Here is a 19,327-nt window from a genome sequence, read left to right on the forward strand (position 1 = left end):
TGTAGTTATAGTTAAGCTTAATATTAAATAATACATACCTTCCTTTGAACACAATTAACCTTTCAGTTAAATTCTACTCATTATATACACTACCAGTCAAAAGTTTTTGAACAGTAAGATTTTTAATATGCTGATTTGCTGTTCAAGAAACATTTATTATTATTATTATTATACTACTCAGCTGTTTTCAACATAATAATAATAATAAATGTTTTTGAGCAGCAAATCAGAATATTAGAATGATTTCTAAAGGATCATGCAACTGGAGTAATGATGCAAAAAATTCTGCTTTGAAATCACAGGAATAAATTACATTTTAAAATATATTCAAATAGAAATAAATTATTTTAAATAGTAAAAATATTTCACAATTTTACTGTTTTTGCTGTACTTTAAATCAAAATAAATTCAGGCTTGGTGAGCAGAAGAGAGTTCTTTAAAAAACATTAAAAGTCTTGCTGTTCAAAAACTTTTAAATGGTAGTGTAGTTGGCCCTTACCTCATCTTATTATGGTGTCGATTTATTCTATTCATTTGTTTATTGTTTTGTATTTTTTTATTCATCCATAACAATACACATAAGTTCCAAAATTGTCAATGTGTCAGACTTAGTGCCTTATTTTGTTAATGACACTGAATAATCAAGCCTTTTCTACCTCTCAAAAGCATTGTTGCTAGACTTCACACAATCTCATTGTCTCTGGCAGTTTCTGTCTCCCCGAGAAGCAGCCTTGCAGACCTGTGATATGGATATAGAGCAGGTAGCTCACCTCTCTGGTAATTGAGTTCACAGCTGGTAGCTTTGCCTCAGCAGACTCCTCACCCAGGAGGGAACAAAGGCCATCCTCTTTCCCGGCAGGTCAGAGTGGCTCATCAATAGCACGGACTTAAATAGATGTCGCAATTACGTGTCTCAGGTCCAATGGGCTAATTATTGTCGGGGGCTGTAAGCTCTTTAGTGCTGGCAGCCCACACTGTTCATTTATCCCTCTGCATCCTCCTCAGATAGCAGGGCGTATAAAGGGGCGGCTGCGCTGCAATGTTTCACCAGTGTTCATTTAACGCAGAGCATCGTCTCCTACACGTTCTCATTGAGAGCTTTCAATGCTCGTTTCCTCCATGACTGTAATATTGTTCGCAGATGTGGGCTGTTAATGATTCTGCCTGGTGTGAAATACTTCCATGCTATATTTTATGCTGCTGACAGTTTATTTAGATAAGTACATATGCAAAAATATACACTTTTAATAAACACAGTATAACACCAAGTCATTTAAGCTTCAGGGATATCAGTACAGTGAGGAAAAATATGATTTGATCCCCTGCTGATTTTGTACGTTTGCCCACTGAGTAATGATCAGTGTATAATTTTAATGGTAGGTTTATTTGAACAGTGAGAGCCAGAATAGCAACAAAAAAATCCAGAAAATGCATTTCAAAAAAAGTTATAAATTGATTTGCATTTTAATGAGTGAAATAAGTTTGAACCCTTGGCAAAACATGACTTGGTGGCAAAATCTATGTTGGCAATCACAGAGGTCAGACGTTTCTTGTAGTTGGCCACCAGGTTTGCACACATCTCAGGAGGGATTTTGTCCCACTCCTCTTTGCAGATCCTCTCCAAGTCGTTAAGGTTTTGAGGCTGACATTTGACAACTCGAACCTTCAGCTCCCTCCACAGATTTTCTATAAGATTAAGGTCTAGAGACTGGCTAGGCCATTCTAGGACCTTAATGTGCTTCACTCTTTTGTTGCCTTGGCTGTGTGTTTTGGGTCATTTTTTATGCTGGAATACCCATCCATGACCCATTTTCAATGCCCTGGCTGCAAGAAAGGAGCTTCTCACCCAAGATTTGACGGTACATGGCCCAGTCCATCGTCCCTTTGATGCGGTGCACCCCCAAAAGCATATGTTTCCACCTCCATGTTTGACGGTGGGAAGGAGCTCCAGACCGAGGGAGATTATTTTGTGTTTCATCCATTTTCGAATAATCGCGCCAGCTGTTGTTACCTTCTCACCAAGCTGCTTGATGATGGTCTTGTAGCCCATTCCAGGCTTGTGTAGGTCTACAATCTTGTCCCTGGCCTCCTTGGACAGCTCTTTGGTCTTGGCCATGGTGGAGAGTTTGGAATCTGATTGATTGATTGCTTCTGTGGACAGGTGTCTTTTATACAGGTAACAAACTGAGATTATGAGCACTCCCTTTAAGAGAGTGCTCCTAATCTCAGTTTGTTACCTGTACAAAAGACACCTGGTAGCCAGAAATCTTGCTGATTGATAGGGGATCAAATACTTTCTGAATTTGTCAGTGGGCAAACATACAAAATCAGCAGGGGATCAAATATTTTTTTCCACACTGTATATCAAGCATTAGTGATTGTTGTGAATCAGTTTCACCCGCTTTAGTGCAAGTGAAAGTGACAGCGTGCACTGAAGAGGCAACTGCAGAGGGACACATAGACTTACACATGCTTGCCAACAGTACCGTAACTGCTGTTAAGTACCAGGATGAAGTCCTTAAAGCCATTGTCACACCTTACACTGGTGCAATGGGCCTTGGATTTCTAACAGTGCATGATAATGCCCAGGCCTCATGTGGCCAGAGTATGTAGGCGGCTTCTGGATGACGAAGGCATTGGTGCCATTGACTGGCTCTTGTGTTCTCCAGACCCGAATCCAACTGAGACATTATTTAGCATCCAAAGCTGCCAAGTAGCAGCACAGACTGTCCAGGAGCTCACAGATGCCCTGATCCAAGTCTGGCAGGAGATCCCCCATGACACCATCCACTATCTCATCAGGAGCATGTCCATATGTTGTCAAGAGTGCATACAGGCACTTAGGGACCATACACACTACTGACTTACATTATAAGTTGGTAACTTTGGTGAAATTCATGCTGGATCAGCCTATCAAATTTTTACTTAGATTTTAATTGTGATTTTTGAATCCAGCCCTTAACAGGTTGATGATTTTGGCTTCCATTGGCCATTGTCTTATCATTTTATTCTCAATTAATTACACAATGTATATAGGCCATTCTACAGAACTGGTTCAAAGTCAGTGTTGGAAATGTCTTGAAAAAAAGTATTTTTCCACAAATTTTGTTTGTATGCAAATTGCATAATATCCAAGGTACAGCTTTCTAGTAATTGTGCAATTAATTCTTTTGTATTTTCAGAAAGTTTTGGAATATTTGTCCTCTCTCCAAATTTGGCAGAGCAGTGTATCAATGTTGAAAACAGTTGGGCTGCTTAATGTTTTTTGTGGAAACAAAAATTTTGTGGAAAAATGTATGCTTTTAGTATTTACAAAAATAGCTTGCATATCAGCAATCAGCAATTCTGAGAATTTGTCATTGCAAGAAACATGACAAGCAGTTGAAGGTAGATCTCCTTAAATCAGATTACTTCCTTGGCATGAGTCAGGCTGGGGAACATGTTTCTGTGGAGGAGTCTGACTGTTTGTGCAAAATAACGTCCAGATAGTTCAGTCTGTGATAGCGGACTCCTTCATGCAGGTCTGACTGACAAGAATAATGATTTGATGGGATTGCTGGAGAGGATGAAGATGTCTGTGGTAGAGCAGGAGGGCACAACTCCACATCTCAGCAGAATAAAAACCAAGCCAGTTCACATACAGGTTCAGGAAGCTAGAAGAAAAACTTGTATAAATAGCAGTACCTCAGAACTGAAATGTTGTTATTAAAAAAGTATAGAGGTACATGTTATACATACAGCATTTTGATGTAATTGTTCATCAATCTAATCACAATAATTCAGTCTGGCTACAGTTTAATTTTTATACTTACAAATATACAATTGTGTTTGGCCAAAACTGTGCATTAGTATTTTAGTTGTTGGCCACACACTTACACATTAAACAGGTTAATGTGTATGCCTACTGTTATATTCAGCACTGGCAAGCTTTGCTTTGCACATTACTGACACATTGTGTGAAATAATGGACTAGTAACGTGTGACGAATCAAATTACTGCTCTGAATTATTTAGCAATTATTATCTCTATTCACAGCAATACTCCAAACAAAGGCCGCAATTTGGCAACATATAAAAATTATGATCACATAAGCAAATCATCTAAAATTAAAAGCTACTGATGTTCATCCTTTATTTTTTCAGCTTTATATTTAGCTTTCACCAGAAATGGATACATTTCCACCTTTCAAATCAGTATTAACATGGGTATTTAATCACCAAACAAAATGACAAGATATACAATATACACAATAAATACACTTTTTGCCGTTCAGAAATTGGGGGTCAGTAAGATTTTATTTTATAAGATGTTATACTTTTAATTAATTAGTTAAAATGCATGTAATTGTTTATTTAGAACTCACCTGAATAAGATATTTCACATAAAAGATGTTTACATATAGTCCACAAGAGAAAATAATAGCTGAATTTATAAAATTGACCCCGTTCAAAAGTTTACATTCACTTGGTTCTCAATACTGTGTTCTTACACTTGTTTGTTTGTTTAGTGATAGTTGTTAATGCGTTAACAACTGGTTTGTCCTGAACAGTTAAACTGCCTGCTCTTCTTCAGAAAAATCCTTCAGGTCTGACAAATTCTTTGGTTTTCCAGCATTTTTGTGAATTTGAACCCTTTCCAACAATGACTGTATGATTTTGAGATCCATCTTTTCACACTGAGGGACTCGTATGCAAAAGACTATTACAGAAGACCCAAATGCTCACAAATGCTCCAGAAGTAAAAACCATGCATTAAGAGCCGGGGGTGAAAACTTTTGAACAGAATGGGGATGTGTACATTTTTATTACTTATTTTGCCTAAATATCATATTTTTTTCATTTAGTACTGCCCTTTAGAGGCTACAGAAGATAGTTACATGTTTCCCAGAAGACAACATAAGTTAAATTTACTCTGATCTTCAAACTCAAAAGGTTCTCTTAATGTTCTCGTAATGCATGTTTTTTCATTCTGGAGCAATAGTGAGTGCTTGAACCTTTTGTAATAAGCATATGCATAAAAGTCCCTCGGTTGTCCTCAGTGTGAAAAGATGAATCTCAAAATCATACAGTCATGGTTTAAATACACTAAAATGCTTGAAAACCAAAGAATTTGTGGGACCTCGATTTTTCTGAAAAAACAGCAGGCAGTTTAACTGTTCGGGACAAACAAGGGACTCATGAACAACTATCACTAAACAAAAAACACAGCAGGTAACAACACAGTATTAAGAATCAAGGGGATGTATTTAAATAATTTAACAGATATTTTTATCTCATCTATTCAGTTCTATATGTTTTGCCTATGGCTCTGACTTAATTTTGCTGTCAGTGGTGAAAAAGAATTGGCTTATTGTATGTGCGCCTTCCTTAACGCTACTTTTGATGTTTATGTCTCGAGGATGAATTACCGGCTGTTGAATTCACAAAAATATGAGCACTATTGATGTAATTCATTTCAGTTACCTAACGTAATTGAATTTTTGTTACATAAGTTCCTCTGTATTATTTTTTCCAGGAAACATACATTTTCAAATTGAATTTTATGCTTAAAGACGCTGTACAGTATTGAAGGGCCCAGATCACAAACAGGAAATGTGTCACTTCTTCTTCTTCACCAGTTAACGTCATTTGTTACCCAACTCTCTGGTGTTAATCCCGCTCACCCCCGGCTCCTTCTGTTGCCATGGATATGCCATCCCTATGGCAACTCGGGGCCTTTGTGGATGGTCTTGGGTCCTGACGGCGGAGGACTCATTACACATTCCCTTCCAGCTCCAAGTCAAATCAGTCAAAACGGACAAGCTCATCTGCCTGCTATAGTACAGGATCCTTTGTGAAAATATGCCACATCTGATCATTAGTCTTAAATGCATCCACATTAAAGAGACCAAATGAAGAAGATGACCTTTCCATTTCTAATATGGAAGAGATTAAAATCACTACTGAAGCAAACCCCCTTTAATGTCCCTGCTGAATTTGAATTAGCCGAATGACACAGTTGTTTACAAAGAGGAACAGCATTACTGTCTGCGTTCAGATTTTATTGTACCCTCACTTAGTAGTGACAAGTAGTTGGGGTTTAAAAGCCAATTAATATTCAGTAATACCGATTTAATTGCAAAATTTAAACTTCATTGAGCTGAATAATGACAAACTTGGCAACATCGATGTTACTAAACTGAAATGACAAGAGAATCAACACTGAACTGACTTGAGCTGAATAACGATGCTGTTGCCTTCTATAAAGCTGCTTTTAGCTGAACTTAAGTTTGTAATTCAACTTTGCAACATTGACAGTTACTGAACTAAATTCAAACAACATTGAACTAAATCCCAGCTAACAGGGAACGTTCTCACAACTTTAGCTCTTTCTTGGGTGTTCTGGCAAAGTTATGAACAAACATTCTTCCAGTTACTTTAATAGAACTTTATTAACGTTTTCAAATATCACAGAAACGTTATTCATACAGTTGAAGTCAACAGGTTTGCACCTTGCAGAATCTGCAAAATGTTAATTATTTGACCAAAATAAGAGGGATCATACAAAATGCAGGTTATTTTTTATTTAGTAGACTACTGACCTGAATAAGATATTTCACATAAAAGACAGTTAAATAGAGTTCACAAGAGAAAATAATAGTTGAATTTCATAAAATTGACCCTGTTCAAAAGTTTACATACACTTGATTCTTAGCTTCTAAAAACCAGTATTGAATGAAAAAAAAAGTGTTTAGGCAAAATGAGAAAAATGTTATTATTAAAAAGGTTATTTTTATAAATTCAACCATTATTTTCTTTTGTGGACTAAATGTAAATGCCTTCTATGTGAAACATCTTATTTAGGTCAGTACTAAATAAATAAGTAACATGCATTTTGTATGATTCCTCTTATTTTGGTAAAATAATTAACATTTTGCAGATTCTGCAAGGTGTATGTAAACTTTTGACTTTAACTGTACATAGTTCAATTAGATTAATTAAAAAAAAAAAAAAAAAAAAAAAAGGATGCTTTGAACATTCAGAAATAATGTTTTTATAACTTTATGAGAATGTTAGCAAAACATTTTAGAACCCATTTTTGTTAGCTGGGTTTAACACTATTATCTTGATCTGCTTTACAGATTTTTACAACATGCGGTTACATGAACACAAGCGGAATCTGCAAGAGGATTTTTTTGCCCTCATACAAAATTACAATTCTTGCAAATTAAGGATTCCAAATGCTATTGGAATGGCTGGATTTCACCTACAAAATCTACGACTGCATCTTAAAGGGACAGTTCACCAAAAAAAGAAAATTCTGCCATTAATTATTCATCCACATGTCGTTACAAACCATAATCCCTTTGCTTATCTTCGGAAACCAAATTTCAGTGCGTTCTGCACTGAAAAAAACAAACAAACAAACAAACCCCCCCCCCAAAAAAACTGGCAGTTGTGGTTGCCAGAATTTGACCTTAAAAAAAAAAGATGGCAACATTTTAGGTTTTACAGATTTAACTTAAAGGTGCCATAGAATGGAAAACTGTGTTTAGCTTGGCATAGTTGAATAATAACTGTTCAGTACTGTTCGGCTATAAAGTGGCCGTAATTAAATATATATTTCCTCCATGTGTTGTGTGAGCGAGCCGCTCTGAGAGACAACCAATCAGAGCAGAGCTCCTCATTATTATGCAGGAACCTTCCAAATAAGGCAATAACAGAGCATTTCATTCTAGGGACAAATCCTAGGGTTGTAAATGGACCTGTAAAGCCGTTTCTGGAGATTTTTAGCCCTTTCCTATGCCATATACCTTCTATGTATCAGAGAACAATTTAAAATATTGTTTCAATGCATTCTATGGCACCTTTAAATTTACATTTAAATACCGGAATTTCATTAACTGATAAAATGTTAATATACCAACATTAGAACATACAACCCTAATGTACACAACTGATAAGAAAAAAAACAAAATATCAAATATGAAATGTAAAGCAGGAAATTCTTGAAATGTCAATTTATGGTTATTCACTCTAAAATATAAGTTTTTTTTTTTTTTGCTCACTTCCAAAACCGGTATATTACCCTAAAATTACATGTAATGTCCAATACAGTTTTTCACCGTATATAGTACCGTATATATTGGGAACTTACCATTAACCAATTAATAGGTTTTTACAGCCTTTTACCGTTAAAATCAAGGTCGTTTTTACACTGTGACCCTGTGACAGCAACGGTACTACCACATTCAAGGCCCAGAAAGGTATAAGGACATGGATAAAATAGTCCATGTGACATCCGTGGTTCAACCTTAATTTTGTAAAGCTACGAGAAAGAAACCAAAAATAAATTTATTCAACAATTTCTTCTCTTCCCTGTCAGTTGATTTAAGGTCTTATGGGTTTGGAATGACATGAGAATGAGTAATAACTGCTTGTTAATCTGAAGCTGCTTTGAAACAATCTGTATTGTATAGAATACAGATTTTTATAGCTCTCTGCATACTACTATACCCTGCTACGATGTAGATGTATGCTAAATGAAAAAACCTAGCTTCATTCATAAAGCATATAGCTGCACAGTGTCTGTCAATGACCTCAACCCATGTTATGCAATGTGTTTTTATTTTTATTATATCCTTTGTCCCCAGTGGTGACACTCTGACTTATGCGTAGGCAGCACTTGAAAACATTCTCAGCGGGAGATTGGGAACATCAGGTAATTTAGTCCTTTATGCAGATGAGTATTTCAAAATAAGCGCACAATGTTTGACACAGTGGATTAGTTAAAAGTGAGGAAAAACATGTATTTCAGATGAACTAAATAGATGAATAAAAAGTGTTCGCTTTGTGCATGTTTATTAGGTTAGAATTAGCAGTGGAGATGAGATGTTCTGGGTCATGTTGTAATACAGCTCACGATTATTCATGGACACAACAATGGATTTTTAGGGATCAAGCACACTCTTTTGTTCAACAGACTTACCTGAGTTCATTTGCCTACAAATGCATGACCCTATTGGCCATTCAGCATATAAACTCAAGTATAATGGGTCTGTTAGGCCTGGCCTGGCTTTCCTACTCAAATGATTATTCGCCTTCAATCAGACCCAAATTAGTTTGAAGGGAACAAGCATGAATCCGGCAAGGTAACCAGAGCACAGTGTTTAAAGATGTATGAAGAGCCTTGAGGAGAAAGTAGAGTCTCTGTTAACCCATCTCACTAACAGTGAAACTTTCATACAGTAATCTGCCTTCGTGAACGCTTGGTGTGTATGTGGGTTCAGTGTGGATCAGCCAAACGGGGCAGGTGGGGAGTTCCACCTGCTGAATGAACGCGGTCAGTATTGGGGAGTACCATGGGCTGCGGGTGGGCTCGGCCCTGCTCAGCATTGTAGCAGGTTGTATCATCATTGGTGTGTCAAAGGACTGTGATGCAGATGCCGTGGGGGGCATCTTCCTCGGGGCAGGGGGGCTTGGTAAGTACCTAAAGATATCTAAAAGATATCTAAAGAGACATATCAGCAGCAATATTTAGAGTAGCAGTGATCTGGTTGTCCAGTGGTTGATTCCATTGTTGAATACTGTACATCTTTTATGTAGTACAATAGTCTTTAAAACACAGTACATTCAACCAGTTCAATGTTCTAAAAACATTTATTCACCCTCATGCCATTCTAAAACTGTACGATTTACCTTCTTCTGTGGAACACAAAATGAGATATTTAGCTGAATGTTCAATGCTTCTTTCCATACAATGGGGATATTTTATTGTTAAGATTTTTAGAGAATAATGGCTTACATTTAGTCTGAATACACTAACTGCAAGACTGTCACAAAGAATGTAACATTGGAGTTGTCTGGAGCTCCAAAAAGGACAAAAAGCACCATAAAAGCCTGACAACTCCTAGTCCTCATCCACTTGTATTGTATGGTAACAGCTTGGATATTTTGCTAACCTTCACAGATTTGGAAAGACTTGATTTTTGGGTTAACTATTTCTTGAATCTGCAGTTTTTTCCAGGTAGTGTTCACTGACTATTCCACAGCGCATGTCTCTTTTGCATATCATGCATTTTTAACACTACATCTAATCTCTGCTCCATATCAGCAAACCTCCATTTCACACCATTATCCTTTGCCTATTTCAACAATGAAAAAATAACCCATTTGAAGAGGGATGTTGAAAATGGTTGCATGTTTTCTATATCATATAGATGTATACTGAAGTATCCCCCTGCAGTCATTCACTGTTGAGGTTTGTCAAAAAAAGAGCCATCCATCATTTGATCCAGGTCTGTAATCCAAGCCACCTGCTTAAGAGGGTGGGTATGTAATCTACACAGGACCCTGTCACAATAGAGCTGCACAACACATCAGTAGACTTTTATCTATTGTTTACTGCTGGAGAAAAGTCAGCATTACCTGTATAGGTCCTTGCAGAAGGTGCTTTATGCATTATTATTGACGTTCAGCCATCATGTCAGATGATCAGGCTTATTGACAGCTATGGACCTTGAGTCAGAGAAGGTGCAATTGTGAGTCTTAAGACCTTGATAAGTTCATTCAGGTTTGTTTAATATAGGGTTGGAGCTAAACTGCAGGAGAGTGGCCCTCCAGGAACAGGTCTGGACCCTTGCACTATAGGGGCTTTCGCACCAATGATCCTTTTCATAGTTCCTAGAACTACTGGTGGCAGTTCACCCTTTTTGGTGTGTTCACACTGCAGGAACTAGGAATGTACAGTATTTAGTTCCTAGGAACTAGCCAGCAGGATGGTTCCTAGAGAACCAATTTACCCCTCAGGCCATTTTACTGGTCGCATTCGCACTGGCAGCAGGAACTCTGAATTAGCGGCCAACAAATAATTCTTTAAGTCTTTATTCACGGAATTTATGAACGTCAACAACCGGTAAATGGAGGATGTCATGATCACAGCTGTTTCTGTTGTTTGTTGTGGGTTTCGTGATAAGGGAGATGGAATGTAAACGCACAATTTATGCGATCGAAAGAGAAAATCTGACTAAATATCTTATGACAACTTGCAGTGTTACATATCATCGAGGCAGACAACAAGTAGCTAAATGCCATTATGGAATAAATATTTTTACACAGCTTTTTAAAATGCTGGGTAGCTGGTGTTTTGTATCTATTTGGCCAATCAGCATACACTTACTTCACTAGTAGTTCCTATAGAACTGTTTAAGACCCTACTCTGAGATAGGAGCTAATTTAGTTGCCCCAAACTGAGTTTCTAGAGCTAAATACGTTCCTAGTTCCTGTGGTGCGAACACACCAAAAAGCATGAACTTCCACCAATAGCTCTAGGAACTATGAAAAGATTCCTCTGGCTGAAAGCCCCTATAGAACTTATTGATAATGATATTTAGCCTGTTGTCTGCAGCATTGTGTTCTTTTCTCAGCCTTGATAATATGTAACACTGCAAGTTCTCATAGGAGATTTAGTCAGATTTTAATGCTCTTTTAATTGCATAAAATTGTGCATTTACATTCCTTCTCTGTTATCACAAAACCCCAAAGGTATGATCACGTTGCCCTCCTTTCACCGATTGTTGACCTTTGTAAATGCTGCAAATAAAGACGTCGCTTTTGGCCACTTCAGAATTCCTGTTGCCGGTGCAAATGCAACAAGGATACCGGCCCGATGGAGAAATTGGTTCTCTAGAAACCACCCTGCTGGCTAGTTCCTAAAACGTAGTTCCTAGAACTCAGTTTGAAAGCCTTTTATATGGACAAAAGTATTGGGTGATTGGCCATTACATCAATAGGGGCTTTACTGACCTTGCATTCTAAATAAATAGACATATATATTGAGTTGGTCCCCACTTTGCAGCTGTAACAGCTTCCACTCATTCGGGAAGGCTTTTCACAAGATTTTTTTCAAGATATTTTTGCCCATTCATTTAGCAGAGCATTTGTGAAGGCATTGATTTTGGACAAGAAGGCCTGGCTCGCAATCTCTGTAACAATTTATCCAAAAGGTGTTTGATGGGGTTAAAGTCTAGGCCAGTCAAGTTCTTCCACACCAAATTATCCAACTATGTCTTCACACAAGAGCACAGATATGCTGAAAAGGGTGTTTCCACAAAGTTGGAAGCATAGCATTTCTCTTCACTGAAAGTAAGGGGTGTAGCCTAACACTGTGTCTACACTAGATGTGACAGCTTGAGGGAGTCTACAATGGACGCTACAAATGACAGTTGCAAATCATTTTAAGTCAGTATGTCATAAATTGAACAAGGCATCAGTTTATTATCGGAGATTAATCATGTCGCGTTGTGCCACGTTGCGCCATGCCGGGTCCACTGGGTTCTATAGTATTTTGTCACTGTGTGTTGCGGGGCTCACGTCCAGTGTAGACACTGTGTAACCCCTGAAAAACACCTCCAAACCATTTTCCCTCCTTCACCAAACTTTACAGCTGACACAATGGGTAACAAAAGGTAACGTTCTCCTGGCATCTGTTAAACCAAGACTCACCCATCAGACTGCCAAACAGAGAAGTGTGAGTCTTCACTCCACAGAACATGTTTCCACTGCTCCAGAGTCCATTGGCAGCATGCTTTACACCACTCCATCCAATACTTACGATTGTTTTTGTTTCATTCCATGAAGCTTCTGGCGCACAGTTTTTGTGCTGATATTAATGCCAGTGGAAGTTTGGAACTCTTCAGCTATTGAATCAGCAAAGCATTGGTGACTTTTACACATCATGCGTCTCAGTACTCTGTGATACACTCTGTGTCTTTATGTGGTCTTCCGCTTCATGGCTGAGTTGCTGCTGTTCCTAAATGCTTCCAGTTAACAATATTACCAACACCCATTTTTTTCACAAATGATTGTAAATGCAGACTGCATGGCTAGATGCTTGAATCTATACACCTGTGGCAATGGGTCTGATTGAAATCATTTTCAGTAATTTGTAAGTGTGTAGTGTATTTTCAGTATTGAGTTACAAAATTTCCTGATTTCCTGAAAATTTATTCATCCCCATGTCATCCAAAATATTCATCCCTTTCTTTCTCTTTCTTAAGTCAAAAAGAAGGCTTTTACAAATTATATACTTAGCCAAAAATGCAGTCAGAGTTTTTCCCTCTACCCTACCTTTTTGAACTGAAGTAAACAGACGAAGAATTAACCGTGCATGACCTTTCCAATGTGATTATGTAAATGCGTGAAGTCGCCGTCGCAAAGCTACTGCAAGACGAGCATTTGTGGTTAAAAAGTATATAAAACTGTATTTTATGACCAATCATTTTGCTAGATAAGACCCTTATTCGTTGGCTGGGATCATGTTGAGCCCCTTGAAGCTGTACTGAAACTACAATTCGGACCTTTAACCCATTGGTCACTTTTGATATATGGAGAAAAATCCTCTAATGTTTTCCTCAAAAACCTTAACGTTTTTTCTGAAGAAAAAAGGACATGAACATCTTGGATGACAATCCAGTAAATTGTCAAAAAAAAAAAAAAAAAAAATTCTAAAAGTGAACTAATCGTTTGTTTACTGAACTGATGTATAAAAGCAATTTTACACTAGCAATCGCGCTGTTGATTTGAATACTCAAACATGGCACAGCAACAACATTCATAACAGTACAATCGCAGCTTCACCTTCACTTGTGTCAAATACCCTCTCTACCAAGACTAAAGTCCACTTCTTGCTGTTGTCTCATCGAGATATCTGTGTCACGGATGCACACATGTGCTTGGAGGTCTTTACTGGTGCATGAACGTGTCTCCTGCCAAACAGGGCAGATCGATTGCAGCGCCACACTCTAAAGCATCAACCACCATGATGGATTTATAAGTCAGGGATGAGTTAGGAAAGAAAGAATAAAGGAGAATAAGGGACAAAAATGACAAAGAGATGCAAGAAAGGGAAAATTGTAGGAGGGTGGATACACAAGCAAGACACGTGAAGAAGGAGCCCTCAGCATGCCGCAATCATGCCTGGCAGTGGCCTCTCATAACAGAAATTGGCCAAAACACAGAGCCAGCAGAGGTGCCTCATCCTTTTCAAACAGGAATTGATTCACAGCTTGAATAGTAGGTGCATAATCAAAATCCAGCACAGCCCCTGCAGTCTACGGCTGTCTCACCAGCAGCTTTAGACCTCTGGAAACAAAGGGACAGACAAGAGAGAAACAGTTCAGCTGTGCACCTTCATTAGCCACAAGGATATACAATATGTTTTTCGGAAAGCATGTCAAATTAGAGTGGGATAGTTCACCCAAAAATGAAATTCTGTTTTCATTTACTCACCCTCATGTCATTCTAAACCCAAAGACTTTGGGTAATACAAAAAGGTACGAACCCATATGAACTGAGTGGTTTAACCTAAGAGTGTGTTTACACTTTCGATTAAAATGAATTCTGGTAAGATTGCTTTGTTATTGCAGTTCATTTGAGTGGACACTGCCATCTGAACCCTGGTGCGCACCAAACAAGTGGATCGGTCTCGGTCCGCTTCCAAACAAACTCTGGTGCTGTTCAAATGAAATATGAACGCAACATGGACCAAATACTTCTAAATAAACCAAAAAATGACAAGAAGTGACGCTATGCCACATGATTTCACAAAGGGAACAAGCGGTGTATCCAAAACAAAATGAGCAACGAGGAGGTAAGGTGCCTTTTATGAGCTCTTTTTTAAGTTTGCAGGTGGTGAAAATAAAATCATATACACGCAACATAGTCCAGCAAATGGCATTAGATGTATCCCACTTAGAGCGAACACACCTTTTTTGTTTGGAGTGTTCAGTGAGTTCCATCATGAAATATATGTTATTCAACCCGACCAATCAGGTTGTGAACGTATCACTATGGCTTTAGGTTCGGTATCTTTAGGTTCGCTGTCAAAAATGCCAGTGTGAACACTAAGCGGACCAGGACCAAATGTGTCATTTTCCTTTTTGGGCTGGACCAAATGAACCGAATAAACCAAGCTACAAATGTGAACACACCCTAAGTCGTGTGTACACTTAGGATGTGTTCACACTTGCAGTTCTTGGAGACCCTTCTTTTTAGCAGTCTCAGTCCGCTTGTTTGGTGCGCACCAGGGTTAGGATGGCAGCATTCACACTTACACAAATGAACCGCACTAACAGAGCAATTGCACCAGAGTTCAGTTTAATCGAATCAAGTGTGAACACACCCAAACAGACTAATTTTGGTATTTGTTCACATACAAACACATATAGATAAAGTGCATCATATTTGATAAACATTAAAGCTTGTGTGCTTAGTCTTAACATATGGCGCTGTAATGCTGTGTACACAGGTAAGTTATCAGCATGAGATCAGGTAATTAAATTTGAATTCCAAATCTAAATTAAATCTGTTCATCATATAGGTGATCGTATCTCTTCAGAAACCTTTAACTGCTCAATTTATATGGTTACTTGGACTTTCAATAGAGGGACAAACACCTCTTAGATTTCATTAAAAATATCTTAGGAAAAATTTAAATTCGATCATTAAGTGCTCACCCTAATGTTTGTCAGTGTTTCCTAGTGTTTTCCCCCTTCACATGGACACATGTTGGTTTCTCCCTTTGTCTCCCCCTGTTGTTCTGTGTGTTTTGGTTTGTTTTTGCCCATATTTGGACTTCCCCCATTTAGCTTTGATTTGTTACACCTGTCTTGTTAATTTGCCACTCCCCCTGCCACACCTATTTTAGTCGTTTGTTCCCTCAGTTTCATTATCTGTTTTTAATGTTAACATCGTGTTTGCTCCTCTATGGTTTTGTTTTGTTTTGTTTATAGTTTAGTTGTGGTTTGTTTCTCCCCTGGATTTAGTTTTTGTATTTAATAAATAAGTGTTTTGTTCGTACTCCGGTTTCCTCGTTTGTTCCCCTGGTTCCCCACCCCCAGCCCGTGTGTGACAATGTTGTTATAAGACCTCCGTTCATCTTGAGAACACAAATTAAGATATTTTTGATAAAATCCAAAAGCTTTTTAACTCTGCATAGACAGTAACACAACTGACATGTTCAAGGCCCAGAAAGGTAGTAAGGACATCATTAAAATAGTCCATGTGACATCAGTGGTTCAACCTTAATTTTATTAAGCTTTTTTGTACTCAATGAAAACACTAAATTATTATTATCTCTTTAAGTCTAAGACTGTGCATGAAGCATTAGAAGAACCAAAAGCAAACCTTTTTGTCAATTTACGGCTCACGAGTGCTCTGTTTCTTTCTGCTTTCTTAATAATGCTTAAATTGCTGTTCATCAATTTACAGTGTAATGCAATATGCATGGGGCCTGTCTTCAGTGTGCAGCTCTAGTTCAGGGAGCCATTTAGCAGAGAGAAATGCAGTAATACTGTAGCTGAGTATTTTTACCTTCTCTGCAAAGACCAGCTTGAAGGTTTTATGCAAGTTAATGCTGGTTTGCATGGCCATGCTGTCTGGTTGGTTGAGACTGGGGGGGACATGCAGGTCTTGTCAACAGGGCATGAAGGATGATGACAACACAGAGTGAATGATTCAGTCCACATCTGTTGTTCTCTGTGTGCTCTGCAGGTCTGCTCATTTCAGTCTACCCGTTCATAAGAGCATGGTTCAACTTCCATCACATACTGCCCAATATAGGTGAGACTATATAATATTATATTTTATAGCACGCGTTACATTTTACGGACCAGATTTACTAAACAGGGCAAATTAGTGTTAGAGTGCAATTCCATAAAAGTGCAGATGGGAAGGGAAAATTCAGTGTGTGATTTACTGACAATGCGCACATTAAAGAGCACAGATGCAGTCAGGTGATTTCCATCCCTGCTGAAAAAAACAACATTTGCTGGTTAGGTATGTTTTGGTGCTGGGATGCTGGTTTTAGCTGGTATATGCTGGTCCTTTGCTGGTTTATGCTGGTCCCTTGCTGGTTTATGCTGGTCCTTAGCTGGTTTATGCTGGTCATGTTGCTGGTCAAAGACCAACATAAACCAGCATTAACCAGCAACATGACCAGCATAAACCAGCAAGGGACCAGCATAAACCAGCAAAGGACCAACATATACCAGCTAAAACCAGCATCCCAGCACCAAAACATACCTAACCAGCATATGCTGGTTTTTTTCAGCAGGGATAATGACCAGCGCAATCTACCAAGAGCAGCGCTTTAAGACATGCTTTCTTGGGGCATTAAATAATGGCGCAAATACCAGTAATTTGACGCAAAGTTTACATCCCCTTAATTCTTAATATTGTGTTGTTACCTGAATGATCCACAGCTGTGTTTTTTTTTTTTTTTTTAGTGATAGTTGTTTATGAGTCCCTTGTTTGTGCTGAACAGTTAAACTGCCCGCTGTTCCTTCAGGTCCCAAACATTCTTTGGTTTTCAAGCATTTTTGTGTGTTTTAACTCTTTCCAACAATGACTGTATGATTTTGAGATCCTTCTTTCACACTGAGGACAACTGAGGGACTCATGTGCAACTATTACAGAAGGTTCAAACGCTCACTAATGCTCCATAAGATAAACCCAGGAAAAGTTGTTTTTTTTTTTTTTATCAGTTTAGTTTAGTTTAGTCAGGGTAAATTTAACTTATTTTGTCTTCTGGGAAACATGTAACTATCTTCTGTAGCTCTGAAAGGCATTACTAAATGAAAAAATATGACATTTAGGCAAAATAAGAAAAATGTCCATTCTGTTCAAAAGTTTTCACCCCTTAATGCATCGTTTATCCTTCTGGAGGCATCAGTATGTGTTTGAACCTTCTGTAATTGTTGCATTTGAGTCCCTCAGTTGTCCTCAAAGTGAAAAGATGGATCACAAAATCATACAGTCATTGCTGGAAAGGGTTCAAATACACAAAAATGCTGGAAAACCAAAGAATTTGTGGGACCTGAAGGATTTTTTTCTGAAGAACAGTGGACAGTTAACTGTTCAGGACAAACAAGGGACTCATGAACAACTATCACTAAACAAAAAAACACAGCTGTGGATCATTCAGGTAACAACACACAGTATTAAGAATCAAGAAGGGGATGTAAACTTTTGAAAGGAGCCATTTTTATAAATTCAACTACTATTTTCTCTTGTGGACTATATGTAAACATATTTTATGTGAAATATCTTATTCAGGTCAGTACTAAATAAACAATAACATGCATTTTCTATGATCCCTCTTATTTTGGTAAAATAATTAACATTTGCAGATTCTGAAAGGGGGGTGTAAACTTTTGACCTCAACTGTATATATAATGTTTGTTTGTCTGTAAGGCCAATAAAATCTTTATAAAGATTTGTAAACTAATATTTGTATTATTATTATACTTATCGCAATTATATGAATTTCCATTATCCCAATTTACAATAATGTTTCATTAGTTGGACAAGACAATGAACAAACAATGAACAATACATTTATTACAGTATTTATTAATCTTTGTTAATGTTAATGAAAATACTGCTGTCCATTGTTAGTTCATGGTAGTTCACAGTGCATTAACTAATGTTAACAAGCGCAACTTTTGATTTTAATAATGCATTTGTAAGTATTGTGTAAGTGTAAGTATTGTTCATTCTTAGTTCATGTTAACTAAAGTAGTTAAAGGAGAACTCCGGTGTGATTTTGACCTAAAGTGTATTGAATCATGATACCGAGTGTGAACGTACCTTGCATATCTCATCTCGTCTTGCCCACTGCAGTCCGAAATCTGGGGTTAGTTAGCCGATGCTCACAACAGGTTGTCAATGAGAGTCAATAGGGCATCGAAGTAGCCATGTAAATAAATCACTGTTTTACGCCATTTACGAGGCACAAAGTAGCTCCACACTTCATTGGTAGACTTCCAAGGGCCCTGACATTTAGAACGAGACATTGAGAACTCAGAAAAAGCACCGGTAGTTTATTTACGAGTAGATTTATACAGACAGTACCTGGAAGACAAATTCCGGTCGCCGCCATCTTGAATTTAGTCACGATAAGTCGAGTGTCGAGCTGGAAAGAAACTACAACCTGATAAGTTGATAACCTGATAAGTTCCTTCCTGCTCGTCACTCGACTTATCGTGACTAAATTCAAGATGGCGGCGACCGGAGATTTTACTAAGGGGAATGTCTATATAAATCGTCTTGTAAATAAACTACCAGTGCTTTTTCTGAGTTCTCAATGTCTCGTTTTAAATGTCAGGGCCCTTGGAAGTCTACCAATGAAGTGTGGAGCTACTTTGTGCCTCGTAAATGGCGTAAAACAGTGATTTATTTACATGGCTATACTTCGATGCCCTATAGACTCTCATTGACAACCTGTTGTGAGCATCGGCTAACTGACCCCAGATTTCGGACTGCAGTGGACAAGACGAGATGAGATATGC

General features: G+C 37.9%; 1 protein-coding gene across 1 annotated transcript in view; it reads left to right on the plus strand.

The window, feature by feature from the left end:
* Nucleotides 1-9,312: 9,312 nt before the first annotated feature.
* The window catches only part of kncn (kinocilin), a 31,541-nt gene continuing 21,526 nt past the window's right edge, over nt 9,313-19,327 (plus strand). Inside the window, exons 1-2 of the mRNA XM_073848204.1 lie at nt 9,313-9,460; nt 16,530-16,598. Of these exons, the coding sequence (XP_073704305.1) occupies nt 9,313-9,460; nt 16,530-16,598 (217 nt within the window). The remainder of the gene's footprint in view (nt 9,461-16,529; nt 16,599-19,327) is intronic.

The sequence above is a fragment of the Garra rufa genome, chromosome 10 (genome assembly GCF_049309525.1).
Source record: "Garra rufa chromosome 10, GarRuf1.0, whole genome shotgun sequence".
Taxonomy (NCBI): Eukaryota; Metazoa; Chordata; class Actinopteri; order Cypriniformes; family Cyprinidae; genus Garra; species Garra rufa.